The sequence below is a fragment of the Tachypleus tridentatus genome, chromosome 10 (assembly GCF_004210375.1).
Source record: "Tachypleus tridentatus isolate NWPU-2018 chromosome 10, ASM421037v1, whole genome shotgun sequence".
Taxonomy (NCBI): Eukaryota; Metazoa; Arthropoda; class Merostomata; order Xiphosura; family Limulidae; genus Tachypleus; species Tachypleus tridentatus.
Genome location: NC_134834.1, coordinates 55479234 through 55502678, shown reverse-complemented (window position 1 = coordinate 55502678; position 23445 = coordinate 55479234). Strand labels below are relative to the sequence as shown.

The 23445-nt window shown below is 33.0% G+C and overlaps 1 protein-coding gene across 2 annotated transcripts in view; it reads right to left on the bottom strand.

The window, feature by feature from the left end:
* LOC143229327 (uncharacterized) overlaps window positions 1-23445 on the bottom strand; it is a 93915-nt gene that overhangs the window by 50498 nt on the left and 19972 nt on the right. The window contains exons 2-5 of one of the 2 annotated variants that reach the window (XM_076461508.1): window positions 23071-23160; window positions 16501-16639; window positions 6607-6703; window positions 4388-4555 (exon numbers count right to left, since the gene is read on the bottom strand). In XM_076461508.1, coding sequence (XP_076317623.1) covers window positions 4388-4555; window positions 6607-6703; window positions 16501-16639; window positions 23071-23160 — 494 coding nt within the window. The remainder of the gene's footprint in view (window positions 1-4387; window positions 4556-6606; window positions 6704-16500; window positions 16640-23070; window positions 23161-23445) is intronic. The other variant, XM_076461509.1, reaches the window with a different exon arrangement.

Genomic DNA, 23445 nt, shown 5'->3' with positions numbered 1-23445 from the left:
CCTTGAGTGGCAACTGTTTTCCTGTGAGGTAATTCCTTACACTTGGGGCAAACACTTCATGAACCCACTCCATAAACTTGCCTTGTTACCTATGCTTTACTATTAGCCCTCCACATGACATTTAGTTTACTTTTCAGGACATTATTTTTCTTAAAAACCCTCGGGCTTTCAGAATGGTACACAAGCAAAGGCTTAAGTTTTAAGTCCCCACTTGCATTACTACATAACAATAGAGTTAGCCTGTCCTTCATTGGCTTGTGTCCTAGCAGTGACTTCTCCTCCTTAGTGATGCAGGTCCTCTTTGGCATTTTCTTCCAAAAGAGGCCTGTCTCATCACAGTTGAACACATGTTGGGAAATAAAACACTCAGCTTCTACATAGTCCTTAAATTCTCTAACAAATTTATCAGCAGCATCTTTGTTAGAACTGGCACCCTCCCCTTGTCTCACCACACTACGTATGCCACTTCTCTTCCTAAATTTTTCAAACCACCTCCTACTAGCCTTAATGGCATCACTTGTATCAGCACACGTTCCAGGTTTGCTTTTCAGGAGGTCAGCATGCAGCTGCTTTGCTTTCTCATAAATGACGGTCTCAGAAATCTTATCACCAGCTAACTGTTTTTCGTTTACCCAAATAAACAACAGTTTTTCTACCTCTTCCATTGCTTGTGATCTTTGTTTCGTAAGCACTGTCACTCCTTTTGCAACATCAGCTCCTTTGATGACCTCTTTATTTTTTCAGTATGGTGCAGACTGTAGACTTCACCATACCAAACTGTGTAGCAAGGCCAGACAAGCGAACACCACTCTCATACTTCGCTATGAGATCTTTTTTTCACCTCTATCGTGGCTCTAACAACTTTTCTTTTTGGTTTGCTGCTTTCATTATCCCTCTTTGACCCCATAATGGCTTATTTAATCAGAATATTTAGAAAAAAGAAAAACGAGAAATATGTTTGAAATATATATTTCAAACAATATGTTCGAAAACCGAATTGTTCAAGAAGGGAGTCGTTCGAGAACCGAGGTACCACTGTCTATGGAAGAGTATAATCGTACTGTTGAGCGACTAGGTGAGTGATGACAGGGTATTAGGTTTATCGCACGATTATCGTAGGAAACGATACTAGTCGTCGTGCTGTTCGTTTAAAGTCTGGAATTTTTTGTCCTTTCTGACGAGTTTGGGTCTGCTGGCAGGTGTTTGGTTGGTTGTTCGTAGAGGCCGACGTCTAGGGAGTCGAGACTCTTGTAGTTTGGGTCTGAGTTGTAGTAGTTGTTAGTTAAGAATTGATGGGACCTGGCTGAATTTGTGGCATTTCTTGTTTATTTTATACTTGTAGGCTGTCGTCGGCGTCAGTCTCAACGTTAAAGGGAAACTATGTCAGCGATTATCGGAACCGCTCAAACGGAATATAATTTTATAAGGGGAGCCGCGCAGAATGCCTCTGGTATGTTCCCGAAGGAAGTCCAAATAGAAAAGTCCGGTTGGGAGCTCCCTAACGGACAATAAGTGACTAAATAAAGACGCCTTATTTATACAAATATGTTCCCCGGTGAGTCAGCTCTAAGGTTACGGACTTAAAACGCTGAAATTCAGGGCTAGATTCACCGTGGTGGATATGGTAGAGATGACCACTTGTGTAGCTTTACACTACGAAAATAACAACATATATATACATATAGAAAATATATATATATGCGTGTGCAATATGTAAGGATAGAAAGAATATACATATAATGGAACGTAAGTTTTACAAAACAACATTTATCCAAGTTATTAATAACAACCGATGCTCAGAACATTGACATGGTAATTGGTAGTTAGCATAATCAACACGAGGTATTTTAGAATAACTTTGTAAGATATTTATTTTTACTGTGTAATGTCATGCAAGTATATCAAATAGCAAGTACACTGTGAAAATTCGATCAGCACTTGTTATATAATATACTGTTGAACGTAGAATTTTAAATATTGTTGTTACGATCAAACTAACACTGGAGGACCATAAAAGTAACCTGGTAGGACAGCGATAAGTTATCATACTTAAAACGCCTAAAAACCTGGGTTTGATTCCCCGCGGTAGAGTTAGCAGATGATTTAATGTAGTTTTGTTTTAAAAGAAACAAACAAGGGACGTAAACGCGTTCTTAGAAGTATCGATCAAACAACCATGACAAACAGTAAAAAAAATTTAAGGAGTGAATAAAACAGTCTTGATCCATTTTCTTCGTTGTTCCAAAATTATATCTGATTGTGGTGCGTGGTGTACAGAAATTGCACCACATCTTCAATAATGAATCTGTAACTGGTTGGAGAGTTGAAAATATCATTATACTTTTATCAATATTCTTTACTGATTTACATACGATTAATAATACAATAATATGTATCATGTTTACTGTAAACTTACTACGCGTTTTTACCATGAATGCTATAAAAATATGCTTACAAAGTGCGTGTTCTGCCTACGAAGTAGCTATAAATACTTACACGAGTATACGTAAATGTTTGTGCTGCAACTATAGGTGCGTGTTTCAAATAAAAATGGTTTTCTCGGAGATATATAAGCAAGAAATAATTTACATCTATGTGATTGTTTGGAGAAATAACCATAGACACATTGTGATGAAAAACTATTTGTTCGATTGAAGATAAATTAAGTAATGCATTTCCATCTGTAGCAGAGACATTGTTATGGTTGTTTTTACATTACCCGCTGGAGGAGACTAGCTTGACTTTTAAAATTATTTTTCATCTGTTTTGGTTCCTCACGACTCTAACAGAGATCGCTTAGACTGACAAAGACGTGGGCCCGGCATGGCCAAGCGTGTTAAGGCGTGCGACTCGTAATCTGAGGGTCGCGGGTTCGTATCCCCGTCGCGCCGAACATGCTCGCCCTTTCAGCCGTGGGGGCGTTATAATGTTACGGTCAATCCCACTATTCGTTGGTAAAAGAGTAGCCCAAGAGTTGGCGGTGGGTGGTGATGACTAGTTGCCTTCCCTCTAGTCTTACACTGCTAAATTAGGGACGGCTAGCACAGATAGCCCTCGAGTAGCTTTGTGCGAAATTCAAAAAACAAACAAACAGACAAAGACGTTAGATGGAACGACCAACGTAACCGCCGTAAACAATTCAACATAAGTAATTTATTAAAATAGTATCTTCCAGTTTACAAACCTACAGCTCTATTTGTTTGGCATCATATTCGTCGCGGTTAAGGTTCCGAAACAACAGGAAAAATACCTTTTAAAGGCCATATAGTCAAATACTTCTAAATATATTTTTATCTTGCTTCTTCGTGTTTCAATGGTTTCGTACACTAGCAAGGGCTGCAGTGTTAGAGACAAATCAAATCAGTAATGCTCAAAATCTTAAAGATCCCAAACAAAACATTTTTTTTTAACTACTACATTTTGAATATAGGATGTGTGAAGTGTAATGAGAAATTCTATCACAGTAGATTTTACGTCTTGTAAGGTTACTCAACAGTAATCGTTTCTAAAGCACTTAAAACAGGATTGGCAGCAAGTATAAATTCATAACTAGTGTAAATATACTTATTAAATAAAGTTTGTGAATAGGTTTATTCAAAACTTCGGCTGTTTGTTAAAATCTAGTCGACATGTAATTAATTAACTGGTTCCGGCACGAGAGTGGGACAAATTTTTTTTCTTTGAGAGGATATTTTACCTTCCTGTTTCTATGATAATATATTATCGAAGTCACTAGTATTTAATCATTAATATTTTGTTACTAAATAGTTCGATCATTAGAAACCTTTGTACATACTATATAATTAACTGATAATATTATATGTTAAAAACAGTGTTACAGAATCTATGTTACTAATATGTTGTACGTGGTTTTATGGTTAGAAGTAACCACCAAACAACCGTGACAAACAGTAAATAAATTTAAGGAGTGGATAACACAGCCTTCATAAGGCAAATATATCAAATATCGTGCTCTGGTTCGTGAGCTCGTTAAAGGAGTAATGGCCAAATACATTATTCTGTCACACAAAAGAAATCGTAAAGTTATTCAATCCTAAAGAAATAATAACTATGCGCAGGTAAAATTTTTATATGGTTTTTTTTTTGGAACAATTATTATAACCTAATATTAAGAGTTCTGTTTTGAATCAGGTTTAACTCATGTGTCTGTGATTTATACAAAATATAAATAATAGAAAACACAGAACTGGAAGTTCATTGCGCTATTATCATATTTCAAACTTTCACTATGACAACGTAATGATAACAATATGTCATATAAACATGTCAGATTGGTTTAATGTACAGATAAAAAAACATATGTACAGATTTGGATGGAATAAGCACACATAACTAAGCCGAATTGTTTTAGGACATATAATTTTACCTGCAAATATAGGTTTGAAATATACTGGTCATCTGAGAGTTCTGGATTTCTTCCCTTCAAGACAAACACTTCTTGACTGTAGTCTACATTTATTGGGATCACATATCGACCATTGAAGTATACATCATAACGCACTGGTTTTTTACACGAAATAGACAGGATCATTGACTGTTGGAAAAATAAATTGTCAGTTTTAATTTGTTTATATTAAACAGAAATAGAGGTTTAAGAAAATGGTTTATTCCTACATATCTGAGCGAAATCAAATACGTGTAACTGTTCCCTACGTCAGCGTTACGTAATGTTTAAACCTGTCGCGAAAATTTTTAATTCTTAATTAAACACAAAGGAGACGAAATGTTAAAAAACTAATACCACAACTATTATGTTTCTTCTAAATCATTAGAATATTGAATAAGCTAATGTTTAACTATGTTAACTCTTTCCTAGAAACTAACGCTATCCAAGTTAACTTAAATAATCAGAGCTACTGATGTATTTTATGTAATTGAAAATATTTTAATACCTTTTATATTACAGTAGTTTTGTGTTACTTACATGTATGAGCAGTGTTAGTAAACTGGTGACTATGAGTACAATGTCTTTATATTAGTACTAGAAGTAGTCTTGTAAGTTAACGAACAAAGTAATTGACTGTTGCTTAAAATATAAACAAAATTAACTGGAAGAAAACATGAAACACTATTAAAACAAACTCGAGTAATAAGAACCAATTTATCTAATAAAATATTATCACGATTGGTAACTCGGTAACAAACAAGATCCACCGTAAATTGAATAAACCAGAAGATCAAAATCAGAATAACTTGTTTTAATTCACTCTTGTTACTTTCTGACTGTCATTCACCACTAAACAGACTCCATTTTAGGTCACGAATAAGATTACATGACACCAGCTTACTTACTATGGTTGTATGTTTTTTTTTTAGAGAAGAATTCTTCATACATGTGAAGGTGCGTTATTTCATGTAATATAGTTACTTTATGAACTTGTTATAACCTTCAACTAGACAAAAATATGGATAATGTTTGCGAAAGCTATATTGTTTATAATTTCTTAAGCATTTCTCATAACACCCTCAAACAAACCTGTCTAAGGTTCAGAATATGTTAACACAAATGCGTATTGTGGCCTTAAAAACCAAATAAGATTCCAGAATTCAAGACCCATCTAAAGAACAGACATCCGGCATTAAAATTCACATCAAAAATTGAAGCAAACAACAAACATCTATTTCTAGAGGGACATCATAGACTGTATAGTCTTCAGAATGAACAAGATTTGTAACACTGAGAATGCTAACAAAAAAAAGAAAAACTTCCTTGACAATAAACGCCTTAAGCACTTCATGAAGAAGATAAGAAGATAAAATAAGATAGCATAATAAGTAACACAGTTACAGGATAGTGTCATATTTCCTTATGTAAAATGCATCTTTTAAAATATACAGAGGATATTTAAACAACATAAAGTCAGAGAAGTATTTAGAAGCCGAATACAAGACGAAAGCTGCTAATACATATTAACTACTTAAAGACTCACTGGAGATAAAAAACGTCATTTACAACATTCCTTGCATTAGACAAAAAAGGCCAATAAATGTCAAAATTCAGGAGTGTAATAGATGTATAAAACTCTGTAATGACAAAATATCCGTACGCAGAGAAGACCATACAATAGTAGAAAATAATGAGAAATGAACAAGACGTGAGAAAGGTAAAATAGCTTTCTTTGCCTACCTAATTAATAGTACATTCAATCAGCCTAGCATAAAATTCAGCAAAACCTAGATGTTCCTTCTGAAAGTATCTAAATACTAGATGAAGCAATAGACAACAAGGTAAATAATAACCAGTGCACTGTGAATCAATCTTCAGAACATGAAGACATAGAATCACTTCTTTACCACAATCAACATGCAAAAAGTCCTTTATAGGTTTTTTCTGAAGACTGCAGCAAACTAGAAAACGAAACGTACGCTTGAAGCAATTAGTAATTATTATCTTGTCATATAAAGTTAGTAATTAATTAATAATTAAACTTAGATTATCGTATAGGCTACTATTCACCAGTTTACCATAAGTATGTTAAAAACTCCCGGTTCTTGTTCTTATATAAGTTTACTAAAACTTAGATATACAGCAAAATGTTTCTTTCTTCAAATTTTCACATGCAGTAGTAGAAATACATTTCTTACCTGTATAGGAATAGCATCTAAATCGTCGAAGTTGTTTTTATTTTCGTAAAAAACACGCAAATAGTTCCAAGATGATGGAGACGACCTACTTGAATACCTAAAAACATGTATAATGTAGGTGCAAAATATATACAGTTTCCTATAAATTACCTCTTTCACATGGACAAAAATCAATGGAATGCCACAAACTATATGTTTGTTCGTATTGAAAAACAATCACTTTTCAATGTGATGGATATATTAAGATAAAAAGTAAATTTTCATTAGTGGTAGAGCAGCGTTGTCTTGTGGGTAACGCTTTGGATTGTAATTGAAATATTATAGTTTCTAGACTTGCCTAGGACATGTTCTTGCGCCTTTGAGCAAGGTAGTTTAACCTAATTGCCCCATTTTGCCTAATCGTGTAATGATTACAAGTGGGTAGCAGGGGGCTTACTGCAATGGACTGACATCTCAACTTCGTGGGGGTAATACGTTGGACATCGGTCTTATATGCCTTCATACAAGCTGAGGTATGTTTTCCACTCTTTCTTCATTACAAAACTGAGAGTAAAATTTCACTATTCGATTAAAATAGCCTAAGAGCTGGCTGTGGGTATTGTTCACTAACTGTCTTCCTTCTAATATGATTCAAAATTAGAGAAGGCTAGATATTTTTGCTCTTGTTTAGTTTTGCACTAATATCCGAAACAAAGAAAAATCAAACAATAGAAACAACCATTTATAATCGTGTATTATGAAGTCATACGATTTACATAACCTGTGACGTTGTAATATCTATAACGCAATTCTAATGAATTGACCATCTCACGAGACATCCAAAGACTGTACATTTGTTCAGAGGAAATTTAATTGAAATAAAAATGAATATAAAAAAATTCCATACGCACAACAGTTCGATAAACCGATCTTAGTCAATGTATATTCTGGTTCGTACTTGAGAAAGATATGAATAATTTTAAGAATAATTATTAAGATGAATGGCTGGTAATATATTGTTTACAACTCTCTAGTTTCCCACAAACGAATAAACTTGATAATCCGGTATCCTGAAGGAAATGAGAAGACAAGCGGAGGACATATTGTTTCCATGTGATTTTATTCTTGAGGTATTAAAATACCAAATGAAACTGAGAATGGTACATTACAGTCTTTTGTTTCAATATTTTAATTGTAAAAAGACTTCCAGCAACTCCTCAAAAAGCGATTAAAAATAATTACATAAAAATCACTACATAAAGCCAAAATGATACTTTTAACCATGACCAGTGTTTCGTTAACGCCATAGTTGTTATATTAAGATATAAAACACAATAGAATATTCTAGAAGATTCTATCTTAATTTTAATTTGAAGTTTTTCAAAAGAGTTCCATTTTCATGAATTTTTCAACTCCTTAAGAGAAAGATCCGACTTGATTTCTGTCAGAGAAAACCTTCTCAAATATTTCCATATATGTTATAAAGTAAAATGTGTTTTCAGTTGCATTTTGATTCAGAGAACCGTTTACTTCCAGCAAAGATTTTTTGATGATAAATCAGAGTTATAACCATTTTTATATTAACTATAAAATCATAGTTAAATATCTTATAAATTTCAAAGTTTTAGCGTTAAATTTTCCAATAATAGCTTTCACTTGTGGATAATTAGAAGATGATATTAACTATCACTCTTAGGGTATGAATGAGAATATTGTATGCAAAATGTGTTTTCACTTACCAACTTCATTTGTGAGCATTGGATCCTTTCTGAATATTGTCAAATGGTGTTTTAAAGTAATTTTATCAGTACTTAACTAACACCCCCAGCTAGTACAGCGGTAAGTCTACGGATTTACAACGCTAAAATCAGGGATTCGATTACCATGGGTGGGATCAGCAGATAGCCCGCTGTGTCTTTGTTATAAGAAAAAGCACACACACTTAACTAACTTGTGTAGCAGGAGTTAAACTGTTTAGACATATATATATCTAAGTTTAAACTAAATTCACTCATACTTTATTCACACCATTATCTTCCTACGTACAGACAACAAATTTGCTATGTTGTCAATTTATAGCAATGGGTCATACTTCCAAGTAAAAGAAGCCAGTTCTGGTGGCAAGAAATTTCCTTCTTGACACACTGTTTACTTTAAACCAAAAAGCTAGTCTAATGAAATTTTGTATTAACAATACAATATATACTACCTCAAAGCAACCCACTAGCTAATACCTTTCAGATCCGTTCGGTGAACTCAGCAGATAGCCCAATGTGGCTTTGCTATAAGAAGACGCACAAACAAACAACACCCTTCAGGTTCACTGTTTTAACAGTCCGGATTCCCTCCATTTTGTGTTCAAAATACATGTCAAATTTAGCTTTAGAGCAGGTTGGATAAAACAATTCCAAGATGTTTCACAATAACCCACATCTAGCTTATAACAACTGCAACTTACATTTAGTGATGCTTGCAATAACAGTATTTAAATATCTTAAATCGTTTGGTAACTGCTTCAAGGAAATGGCTCATTATTTTAGACAGTTTGGCAAAATAATGTGGATACTAGTTGCAATGGATGGCTTGGCATAGCCAGATGGTTAAAGGCAATTGACTTTTAATGTGAGAATCGCTGGTTCGAATCCCCGTCACACCAAACATGCTCACATTTTCAGCCGTGGGGGCGTTATAACGTGAAGGTCAATCTCACTATTCGTTAATAAAAGAGTAACCCTAAAATTGTCGGCGGGTGGTGATGACTACCTGCCTTCTCTCTAGTCTTATACTGCTAAATTAGGGACGATTAACGCAGATAGCCCTAGTGTAGCTTTGCACGAAATTAAAATTAAACCAAACTAGTTGTAACGGATTTACCATTATACGTTTGTTTCAGTATAGATTTCTTTTTTTGCATGTGATCTATATTGATTGTGCATTACGCAAGTCCCGCTTGCTCTCTAAATTTGTAGAAGATACTTGAGAGTAAGAATCAACGATATTTGTTTTACGAAAACGTGCTAGAACACTATTGAAACTTTTAGAAATCAACAAGAGTCGTATAAAAAAAGTTTACTATAGGCCTCAGAAGCTATAATTGTGATTAACGCCTATTAATCGAAAAATTACAGAATTGGATCAGGAACGTTTGTAGATTTCGAACATAACAAACCGTTCAACTTCAGTGAATTAACTTCGGACATTAGTATTTCTACGAGGAGACATTAAATATCTTCACCAGAAAAGTCAGCTTGTAGGGGTGTGAGGCCAATGAAGCTAGCTGGCTTAAGCGAGGTGTGACAGTATCAACTCAGGATTAAGTTACTTCTTGTTTAGTTCTAGACCGGATATAAGAATCTTTAGTTCTTTGACTGTGTGGGTATTTGGGTATTGATGTTGTTAAATACCCAGGAGGGTCAGGTACATTTGACTTCTTCCTCCTAAGAATCTTTATCGTCTGCAAGTTTATTTGTTTTGAATTTCGCGCAAAACTACGCGATGGCTAGCCGTCCCTAATTTAGCAGTGTAAGACTAGAGGATAGACATCTAGTCATCACCGCCCACCGCCAGCTCTTGGGCTACTCTTTCACCAACGAATAGTGGGATTGATCCTCACGTTATAACGCTCCCACGGCTGAAAGGACGAACATGTTTGGAGCGATGGGGATTCGAACCGGCCACCCTCGGATTACGAGTCGAGTGCTTTAACCACCTTGGTATGCCGGGTTAAAATTTTGTAAAGTTCTTGTACATAAACTTTCATTTGTAATAACTATTAGTAATAACAGTTATTATAAATTGTATTGTTTTTTATATTTGTATATTAAAATATAATTGTCTTAAAATAGAAAATTGTGAATCTTGTTGGCAAATAATTAAATTTAATACGTATTAACATTAAATTAACTATTAAATTAAAATTAAAATTTCCGATTATTTGAAATAGCAATACTTAAAATAATAAATCGGAGACTTGTCCGAAATAAGTTATGATATATAACATTGAGTGTGCAGTAACGGTTCTGCCAACTGTTTTGACCTACGACACTCACCATAAAGTAATCGCACATTACATGTATAATAAACCAGTGAACGTGAACTATGTTCCCTTTATGACATATTCAGCTGTCTGTATTCCTCATTGTTTGAAATTAACAAAGTTAAATACCCTAAAGTATCTATTTTGTAACTACAAAAATGCGAAATGCTTACATGAGATTAAAGTTGTTAAAGACAAAATAAAAAGTCGCTCTTTAATTATTTACACTTGCATTATTTATTGCGTCGCGTAAACAGTAATTTTATATACTTCACTTTAGATGCAATGGCATATTGAAGATATACAAGGGTGGTTCCCGTTTTATATCATTTTCTTCTTAACGCAAGTGCTATAAAAATACATTATTATTCAAATATTTATATTTGTTTTCATACATATTCAGTGTACTTTGCTAGTGATTGCATTTCTACCTTTGATTACAGTACAATGACTCTTTCTAAACATTTTATATTAGTATTGAATTTAAGTAAACTTTACATTTCATTTCAGAATGTATGCAGAATCTTAACAATTTCTAGCAGACGAATTGAATTTTCATGTCATATGCGGCATGTTGTACGATGTTTGCTTTTCTTTGCTGACAGTCCGTTTCCTACAATAACTGTATGTACGTACGTACTTAAAAAGGTTTACTCTAGTTTATGAAATGTTAAAGCCTTATGGATGTTTTATCCTAAATTAACTTCCTATGAGAAAATAAAAAAATTAAAGTAATCAGTACGTTTCTACTTATACGTACTTAACGATAGTTTCGGCCGTAATCCAAATATCACACGAGATTCAGGTTAGTTCTAAATACATGCATATATTAAGCTAAGAATGCAAACCAGTTTTTATAAACAACCAAAATAAAAAAGTAATGACATTCGAATGATATGTCTAAGATTATATTTTAGGTCATATTTAACCTAATGAAAACCTGTTAGAAGTTTTCGTCTTTACGTAGAGCTATGTATTTCACAGGCGCAGAAAAATATACTACAACCACGGTTTACGTATACAGCAAATCTTCAAATGTTCAGAGGTGGGAAATTTGTTCCAGAAAATCATATCAGATATTGAAAATTGATTACATATACAGCCTACTTCTCCTAAACCATTCACACATTTCATTAATTTTCAGCCCTTTATAAACTGAAGACATAACAAAAAAACTTCTCTATTTTTGTGAAATTGTAATACCTCAGCTGCTCTTGTCTACTTCTCGAGGCCTTACGTTAAATATCATAGTTCATTACACAATTTAAGTTGTCTCCAGTGGTGTCAGTGGTAACACTATGTAACACAAATTTTGTTCCTGGATAGTATGTGTAATTTCTTAATTGTGTTGTAAAAGTACAGAAAATAACAATTATTCCATTCAAACTTTGTTTTTGTGACCTGGATAATGAAATTTAGAAACTAGCCTATTTTCTACGTAAAAACGGACAAATTTGCACATTTTCATTTACATAAGGTCTGAATAAAACAACATATGAATCAAGATTTACATGTATTTATACTACAGTTATACAAAAATGTTTAGAAGTAAGTAGTTCTTCGAGACTTGCGACTGTAATGTAAATCACTTTCACGTACCAGTCCCCAAATATAGTCTCTCATCATGTTTTCGTTATACGCGACCTTCAAAATCCAGTATATCTTGGTGGAAGCGCTCGCCTTGCTCCTCTGAGTATGCTCCCATGTTCTCCTTGAATTTATTAAGATGGGCGTCAAGGATATGGATTTTCGGGGACATCCTGCAGCCCATTTTGCTGTAGTTCTTCACCAGAGCCTCAACCAGTTCCAGATAATTTTCAGCCTTGTGATTGCCCAAGGAACCCCGAACCACTGCGACAAAGCTGTTCCAAGCTTTTTTTTCCTTCCTACTGAGCATCTTGGGAGAATTCTGTGCATTCCAGGATCTTCTTTATTTGTGGTCCAACAAAGACACCAGCTTTGACCTTTGCCTCAGATAGCTTAAGGAAGAAGGCTCGTAGGTACTTGAAAGCTACAGACTCCTTATCAAAAGTTGTGACAAATTGTTTCATAAGACCCAACTTTCTATGCAAATGTGGGAACAACACCTTCTGAAGGTCCATTAGTGGTTTACACTTGACATTGTGCCTCCACACAGAGAATTCCGTCCGTTGTGTCCAGTGCTTCCTGTTGTAGTGCGCTGCGGTGTCCCTGCTGTCCCAAAGGCAAAGACAACAGGGAAATTTGGTAAAGCCTAATGTGTAAGTGGTTCATGCAAAAATTTTTATATGTGATAATTTTTTCGTTGGAAATTTAAAAAATAAATTAAAATATATTTAAATTTTAAAAGGTCTAAAATTTGTATAATATAAAATCTTAATATTCAAGCAAGCAAAAGTTATCCCTCTTACCTTCTAGAGTTTTTTTTGTTTATTTTTTTTGCAGTGCTCACAGGAAAAATGAGGTGCCCAGGGTTTGTCTTGATCCTTGACAGGCATGCTGAAATATGCTTTGTAGGCTTCACACATTTTAACAGATGCTGTCACAAAGTACCTTTTCGCTCTTGTCTTGATAAATTGGCCACATACATAGCAGAATGTTTGCAGCTTCTTGATACCATCTCTGATAAAATCAGATAGAACTATGTGTTCACTTAGGCAGCTAGAACTAAACTGAAGGGGTGAGTGGTGAGCCCGTATATATATTACTATGGAAAATTCTAGAAAATTCTAAAAGGTTCTTTAAAATTCTCGTAAGTTCTACAACATTCTATAAAAGTCTTGTAAGTTCGAGAACATTCTCTATCAGCTACTCAGCACTGAATCTACCTGGAATGTTCTGTAAAATGGGTAAATTTGAAAATTTCATTACTGAGGTCACAAAAGCAAAGTTTGAAGAGAAAAATAGGTCTTTTCCATTTACTTTAGGCATAAGCAATTTGTAAATAACACTTTCTGCCTAGGAACAAGAAAAAGTAAAAATTTTATTATACAGTGTAATTTCAATTCCATGTGGTAGCCCAAATACAGATAGGTCATTGTGTAGCTTTGCACTAAAATCAACAACCGACATAAAAAGCCCTAGAATGGACACTGTTAATATTAGCTATCAGGTGTATAGAGTATAAGGGAAAATAGTAATTCAAACTCTATTTCAATAATTATTAGTCACAATCATAGTGAATAACGAAGGATTCTAATGTGAGATTAGTTTACAAAACATAGGAATAAACCACGATCCTGGGAATTGTTATATAGTTTTCAACAATGTTGGCGTTCGTAATATTATTGTTTTTAATGTTATGCCTGTTTGAAAGTTGCGTGAATATTCTTATGTCAAGGGATATCAGGTAAGAATATTTAGGAATAGTGAATATAATATACAAAGATAACTGCAACGATAAATTATTTGGATCAAAGAAATGTGTTTTATTATCTATTTGTGGTGTTAGTAAATTTATTATTAGTCAGATATTGCACGTAAGTAAATAACTCCTCAACTGTTAAAAATCAAAAGTACAGAGAAATCGAGCTTGACCAAACATACAGTTGAAACTAGGTTGCCTGCAGTATATAATTAAAAGTTTTATATGTATATGTTATAACTTTCTTTTCTTTCTGGACGAAAAATCAATTAGGTTACTACGTCATCAGTATATGATGAAGTAAAACATACTCAAAACCCCATAGGTACACGTTTTGTTTTAATGGTTTTTACTATTCATGGGTTCTATGCTATTTTATGGTCACATAACTTTCAAAACTCGTTAGATATGTCACATATGACTTTCTGATCAATAAATGTTTGTTTGTTTTTTTCAAAATTCAGTTCTCTTTCTTTCATAGGTTTCAATTCGTCATTGTAACTTACATGAATATACTAGGAACAAGTGTGCTGTTACTGGAACGTTACAAACACAACAGTTTTAATTTTATTAAAAAATATACTTAAGTGTTTTTATTACTTTTGTTCCATAATGAAAACACATTGTTTATTGTACAGCTCAAAGCTACATAATGGTCTGTCTGTGCTCGGCCCACAGAACCCATCAAAACCCGATTTTTAGCGTTGTAAGCCTGCAAACTTACTGTTCAATCATTAGAGATGGCATAAGAAATATACTCTCCAAAACAAAAGGAGATATTTTGAATATTTTTAAAACATTTTCACGATAAAAATTTCTGAAAATTCGCAACTTAAAATATTGCACAAATACTTGTTTTCAAGCACAAATGTTATGTAGAAATTATGTACCATATTTAAGGTAGTTAGGTTTAACATATTAAATGTGATAAGAAAACAAGCATTGGTGACACATCTCAAATCCTCCACCAAGTAGTTCTGTTGGTTGGAAGACTCATGTTAGGATGGACATGTTTTCGGTTATTTTTTGAGGTAGTATTTAAAAGTGGCAAAGTAGTAAAGTGGCATATGTTAATATGGTATATATAACGTTTATAAGTAAAACTAACCTTTTAAATTATATTATCTATCCCATCTGTAATTCCTTACATCGTTTTACCCTACAAGTATACAGTTAAATTAATTCAAAAGTTTATTTTATTGTACTACTTTAACTCCAATATAATAGTGGTTTAAACAAACAGCATAAGCACATTAGTAAACGCTTGGAAACTTCGTTCTATTAGGTTGAGGAATAATTCGTGAGCGTTTTTAAATAATTTCATTCAAGCATTACATGCAAGACTATACAATACTTCAATGCATGAACACATTACACCCAAAACAATTATTATGATACTTTATTTCATGTAATACCTAGGTATATAGTATGCATTGTTTTAAACGAAATTGCAAGAAATCAAATGCGAAAAGCAGATGGTGTCGAAAATGCTCGATTTTGTCCACTTGACATTCCATTTAATGAGCTGAAAATGAAAGCAAAAATTAAAGACATATGAAAATCAAACACACCATCTATTAGAGAAAAAAATTATCTACCAAATGACATGAAATATTTTGCGAAAGCGTTTCATTTATGAATATATTTTTTTAACTTGAAAAAACGCTCACGAATTACTCCTCAACCCAATAGTAAAGTCTTGTTATAAAGTTTCAAGGTATCTAGATTTATCCCGTTAAATCAAAAGCTGTCTATAACTTCTTTTCAATTAAACTGAATTTTCGTTTCTAGAAATTCTTGTTGTAGTTGTCTTATTATTATTCGGTTTACTTTCATCGCAAGATTAAACCGACTACAGTATTAAAGTATCAGTAAAAGTTTTAGTGTTAATTTACTATACTGTTATAAGACAAAATAGGTTTCATTAACATGTAAATGAAGGTAATAAAAACCTTTAAAATTATGAATACAAAATCTATAGTTTATAAATACAGCTATATCACTATGGAAATAATGTTTGGTATCTCATTGAACAAAGATGTTGATTTACTATACGTACAATACAATTAGGAATTTATAGATAGCCCTAAAATTGATCCATGATACATATTTCATCTATCATTTGAACAAAGTTATTTGCAATTACACAAAAAACAAAATAAATTAAAAGTGATGACATAGAATCACCAAATTTAGAACAAGAAAAGATTTTTTCCAAGGATCTTCTAAAGTAAGATTTTAAAACTTCTTATTGACAAATAATTGAATAATAAGATTAACAAGCGACAAAGTTTCATGACAAATCTATTTTAAGAGCAACAGATGATTTATGTATTTGATACCTTATATCATGAACTTACCGCAGACAATCTAGTTTTTTAATTTTCTGAATGTCAGACGCTATTTTGTTTCTACATACTAAAGGAAATTAAATTTGGTACGTTACTTTTTCCAAGAAAAAATACTTTAAAAATTCATTTAAACTACAAAACTGAAAGTTTTCGTGGGAAAACCGATATTTATACGTGATATTTACCAGCTGTGGCAAGTGATGTCTTTTGTTTTGTTCAAAATGCTCGTCGCTTCGCATGAAATTTGCTGTGAACTTGTCTCCAATTCTATTTGTATTTTCTGGTCTTCACCTGCATAGCGTTGAATAGGCTTATCACGGAAAACTATATAATAAAAAATACATCTATATAAATATTATATAAATACTTAGCTAGCTCTCTGTTCATCTATCTGCATTTCAGATACTAAGTAAACTTTTGATCATTCTGTCTGGTATTGAAATATCTGTCGATATATTTTAAAGAGTGATCTAAGTTAGTTAGTTTAAATATAACTTAGTTGTGTATAAGAGATATATTCCGTATGTCAAAACGTATAAACGGTCAAAACAGGATTGAAAATAATACACCAGAACATACCTTTAATGTTGGCAAAACATTGTATCGTAGTGTATTCAATTTCTGGCGGCTTAGATGTTTTTATAATAATGTTAAAATAAAAATTGCTCTTAAATACTTATCTTCTACTAATGATTTGTATTTACACATTTAAGATTAAAATTTTAGTTACCCTAGTGCTTAAAATTAATATTTGTTTCACAGTGACACAGCAGTATGTATATGAACTTACAACGCTAGAAACCGGGCTTAGATACACATGGTTGGCAGAGCACAGATAGTTTTGTGCTTAACTACGAACAAACATAAGTGCAAAATGAAGCTGATAAATAAATATTAGATTATGTATAATCTATATATACATTATTTAGTCAACATTTCATTCACAATTTCCTTTTAATCTGCCTGCTATTTATCAGTCCACTTTACCCTTTTAATAGACTAAGCTTTTATCCACCTACTGCTGTATCAGTTTGTTTGAAACAACGCAACAAATTTTAAAAAAATATCGATTCGCAATAATAGTCTTGAATTTGTGTGGCATAAACTTCACAAAATGCCACAAAGTTTCTTATTAATTATTCCTCGTTTGTTGTGGAGTATGGTCTGTAGTTAGTTTCCGCAGAGGACGGTAATGAGGTGTTAAACTTCATTCAAAGAAGTTAAATCTGATTGAAATATGTTTTATGTGCTGTATAGAGAAGATACCCAAAGTCACAAAAGCCTCAGGTTATTCGAATAAGTTCCAGAAATACGATTCAGTAAATTATTGAATTGTTGTCTTTTAAGAGTTCTTGTCCATGGGAATGTAAAAGTAGCTTTCTAGAGCAGAAAGGATCGGGTGCATCGCTTACGTTCACACTCAAGGTTATTCTTTCTTCTAAGGAAATCAAATGACTCAGTCTATACCACGAGGACAATCCTCACACCATCATATAAAATCCGGCAGTTTGATTTGACGAAACAACACCAGGAAGGTTGAGTTTTATATAGTTTTCTCTACATTTTTACTAGATACACAAAAAGTTAAAACGTACTCTGCAGATTACACCATGTACTTCACTGTTTACTTGCTGCTGTTTTTTGTTGTTGTTGTTTTTTGGAATAAGGGACTTCTGAACTGGCTGGACGTAATCAGATCCTGACAACTATTGAATTAAAGGAATGCAGACTCAGTGCTGTGCCCTCAGAGGGCATGTTTTCTAGTAATAGCTGTATTCCATTCTTATTACGCTGTTTATTAGCCTTTAATATTATATGCCACTGAGTAACCGATCAAAAGAATGGTATTTGATGGTGTAATCACTCTAATCACTGTTGGCAAAGTTCAATAATCATGTTTTTTGGGTTTTTTTTAGATGTAAATATTAACATATATATGACATTTGTACAATTTATTTTACCTCAAAAACATAATAAATACTATCATACTATCATGTTGCTTAAATGATAGCAACATTTATAAACCACTTACATTAAAATTATTACGCTAGAAACGTTCTAAAGGATCTGAACAATATATTTTGTTTGCTTATTAATCTACTCTTATCGTAGAGGCCTAGCACGGCAAGGTGGTTAGCGCGATCGATTTATAATCTGAAGGGTGCGGGTTCGAATCCCCGTCACTAAACATACTCGTCCTTTCAGCGGTGAGGGCCTTATAATGTGACGGTTAATCCCGCTATTAAATTGTAAAAGAGTAGCCCAAGAGTTGGCGGTGAGTGGTAATAACTAGGTGGCTTCCCTCTAGCTTACACTGCTAAATAAGGGGAGGCTAACGCAATTAGTCCTCGTGTAGCTTGACGTGAAATTAAAAAAAAAAAATCTTATCGTAGAATTAATAAAATTTGGCAGGGAATCAGCATCAAAAGCTTTGATAACTATCACACATACACTTTCAGAGAACCTATACCTTGCTATCAGTTTGTAATTTATTTAAACATAATGCTTGAAATAATACTCATAGAAAATCAAGATGATGATATGAAGCTAAACGAGTTTCTTTGAACAGTATTTTGTATTCTAAAGCTAACAATATCTATCAAGAGAAAAGGCGAGCAATGCCTACAAATTATATTCTGTTTAGGTTTGCTGTCATAGTTATACCACATTTTAATCCAAGGCACGTGCAGACTTCATGATAAGGTTGTCTTAGCAACAATGAATGCACGACCTCATCTAAAGTAATTTATATTGGCGTAGTAAAGTATTCACATAATAATAACCATTACAATCCTAATATGGAAACACTGTCATTAAAAATCACTGCAGAATATTCTTAACATAATAAATAGCACACGGCCCCGGCATGGCCACACGCCTTAAGGCGTTCGAGTCGTAATCCAAGGGTCGCGGGTTCAAATCCCGGTCGCACCAAACATACTCGCCCTTTCAGCCGTGGGGGCGTTATAATGTTACGGTCAATCCCACTATTCGTTGGTAAAAGAGTAGCCCAAGAGTTGGCGGTGGGTGGTGATGACTAGTTGCCTTCCCTCTAGTCTTACACTGCTAAATTAGGGACGGCTAGCGCAGATAGCCCTCGAGTAGCTTTGCGCGAAATTCAAAACAAACAAACAAACAAAGAGCACGCATTTCTATAAATTATATTATGTCCTATGCACAGACATTCTACTATAGGTATATCAATACATATTCACTCCTTAAAAGAACGTATTTGTTTGCTTGTTTTTCTGTTATTTTTATAGTAACACACTATAAACCAAAATAATAATCTTCAGGGTATACCCAAATTTTTTTTTTTTTTTTGTATTTTACAATACTATTTGTCTGTTGTCGGGATTTGGTTATTGAGGGTTTGGGAAGGTCAGGTTCTTTTACTTCTTCCTCCCTTCTGCATGTATTGTTATACACAGGTTAATGTTATTTTACTCATAACAAGAGGACCAGAGATCATTATGCGCACGTGCTTTGGCTCTTTTCAAAGCCATGTCAATGTAGGTAACTAAAATATCATTAGATGCATAGAGCACACTTTCGCTTCGTTTGATTTGTACATATAATTCTATACTTCACAACCAGTCCCAGTAGTGTTTTAGCATTTTACATTTAAGTTAATATAAGACCATTTCAAAAAACACCCTACAATATTTTCAAAATAACTTAAAATTATTTGAAATAACTGGTAATTATGTGGCCTGTTTTTATTTATTTATTATGTATATATTTACTGGGGAAAGGTGCTGAAGGCTATCATCACCATGCTTGCAGTATTTCTCTAGTTCTCACAATAAAGTATTTTTTCCCCAATTTTACCGAAATAATTTAGTGTACTATGCAAAAGTCTACCTGTTACTGTTTCGGTGGTTGAGTATTTGTCCATAAAATCAAAGGAAGTAGTTTTAGGGACTTTGTATGCTGTTGTGAGCAATGTGTTTTGTATTGTTTGTAATTTGATTTTTACTAGTATTTGTTACGTTTGTTCATGCTGGGGCTACATAATTCAATTATAGGTTGTATGTATGTTTTGTAGATTTGCTTTCTATAACATAATCTGGTTTGGTTTGAAATTTGCGTAAAATTACACGATGGCTATCAGCGCTAGCAGTCTCCAATATAACATTGGTAGACTTGAGAGAAGACAGTTAGCCAATACAGCCCACCGCCAACTCTTGGGCTACTTTTTATCAAAAAATAGTGGGATTAACCATCACATTATAAGGCTCCCAAAGTTGAAAAAGCGAGCATGTTCGATGGCGAAGAATGGAAATCGCGATCTGAAGATTGCAAGTCACCAGGCCATGTAAAAATTTTCGATCACTCAAAGATGCAACACAATCTTATTGTCCAATATGCAGAAGAATGGTTCGAACCCAAACATGTGTAAACTAGAGGTTTGTAATTCTTTTTTGGAGTAAATAATTAATTGCACAGTAACATTTAACAAAGCCTGTATAAATATTCGATTCGTCAACAAATGTAAAGGTATTTGGTTCAGTCTGAGCTTTCAATACCCGAACCATTTATTTTCAAACTTCTTTTATCGCTAACGGGCGTTAGCAAATTTAGTTATCCTAAGATTCAATTACGTTTTAATGCTAGACGTATTCGGCCTTATAACACCAAATTTGTTATTTTTCTTTAATTATAAAGTTGTTGTTTTATAATAAACCTTTCTTGTTTGTTTGGAATTAAGCACAAAATTACACAAAATACTTACTTTGCTCTTCTCACCATGGGTATTGAAACCTGGGTTCTAGCAGTATAAGTCCGTAAACACACCGCTGTGCCACTGAGGGGCTTTAATAGAACAAGCTTTGTGTTGTCACTTATGGTTTGTGTTTTAGTGAAACACTCCTTAAAAAGTTGTAAAGAGAAACCTTCCAAATGAAGGTAAATAAATTTGATGTTATAAGGCCGTTAACATTTGTATTAAAATGGCTGATATACACCAATATGTACAATATAAATTAAATAACGAGTTTTCATGATGACTTTTCTCATAAACGACGTCTTAGTTTTGACTACAATTCACCTCCAAACAGATAAAATAGGACTGCAGAATCTTTAATTGGCTCTTTGGCTAAAAAAAGATTCTGTTTGTCTGGGATGAAATAGAAAAAGAAAGCAATAGAAATACATGTAGAAATAGAAAGTAATAGAAATACATGTAGAAACAGAAAGCAATAGAAATACATGTAGAAACAGAAAGCAATTGAAATACATATAGAAATAAAAAGCAATAGAAATACCTATAGAAATAGAAAGCAATAAAAATACAGAAATAGAAAGCAATTGCACTAGTCGTTCTTGTTTCTTTATTCTTAAAGTGAATTACTTCTCATTTTCGAGCTTCTTGCTTGAAATAACGGTTAAAAAGATGGCTTATAAAGTTTTATGTTGCAGTAATTTTCTGTTAAGTGAGTTTTGGTCTTCCGCATGCGAATTAGTTTTCTTCTGTTTAACGATGTATGAGTCAAATATATGCCACTTTAATAGTACAGTAACGTGTTGAAGACAGCAAATGTTTCATGGTTCTTCCGACCTGTCAACAATAAAGTTTGACGTCACAAAGTATTTTATGGCAGCAACCCTGTCCAACAGAAATGCTATCGATGACAATGAATAGAATAGATTCCAAACTGCACAAAACCATGTAGTTACGCCCTACCAAGAGATAATAGGGCACGTTAGACATGTTTATTGCACCCCTAAATCAAAATGCAAGCTTACACATCTATTTTGTATATTCTATGTATTGTAATATAAAACAAAATTCCTAACACCAGCTTTTGATATTTTTCTAAAGATATTGTAATCTGCAAAAATCGAAATGTAGCACTGCATATCTATTATTCGTAAGTTTCTAAGATGTTACTGCATTACAACACTAAAATACACTTTATAGCATTTATATGAATCTTGTTCAATAATTGATTGTTACAGCGCACGCAAAGATTCCACAAGGTTAGAAAAAAGAAAGCCCTTCAAAAATAATTGGTATATTGTTATGTTTACATTACTCATTTGTGTATCATAGCAACCAGTTAAGTATTAGCTGAAGGAAACATAGACAACACACAGAAGCATAAAATGAAGTAGGTCTATTTCAGAAATAATTAAATTGAAATATTAATTTTTTCCATCATTTTCAACTTTACGTTGCACGGTTCCAACAAAATTATAAATATTTTTAAATTTTAATTTTCGTGATGTTCCTACTCGAACAATATCGCGACTTACTCTATTGAAACAATACACTGGTAATAGTACTAGAAATAGTAACTGTAAACGTTATTATACTAAAGAAGTCATTCCCATGATGAATCAACGGTAAACCTACGAACTTACAACGCTAAAAGTCGGGGCTCAATTCCCCGCAATGAACAGAATGCAGATATCTCACAGTGTAGGTGTGCACTAAGAAAATGACAAGGAATAAATATTTAAGAATTATTATATTATATTATATTATATTATATTATATTATATTATATTATATTATATTATATTATATTATATTATATTATATTATATTATATTATATTATATTATATTATATTATATTATATTATATTATATTATATTATATTATATTATATTATATTATATTATATTATATTATATAAACGTGTTAGAATGCTCAAGATTTAATATATATAAGTTCATTATTTACACATACTAGTAACTTTTATAGTCTGCACAGTAGCGCCGTCTATATATACATGATATTAACTTACCACGTCCAAAAATATATATGGTACTTTCTTCCAGACCGATCCGAAATGGTGGTATGTTTTCAACCCACCAAGCTGAGGATACAGAAATGTCTGTGGATATAATAAACAAAACTACAATTTTACAATTGATAGGGCAAATAATCCGTAATAAGACAATAGCAGAATATTTCTATGTAAATAAAAAATTGTTTGAAATGTTCGCAAAACGAAATGTATGAAAATATAAAAACAAAAATACATATAAAACAAAGTCTAAATATTATTAGCTCTGTTTGGCACAGGATTAGGGCACTTGACTAGTAATCGGATGGTAGTGGGTTCGAATCCACATTACGCCAAACATACTCGCACTTTCAGCCGTTGAGACGTTATAAT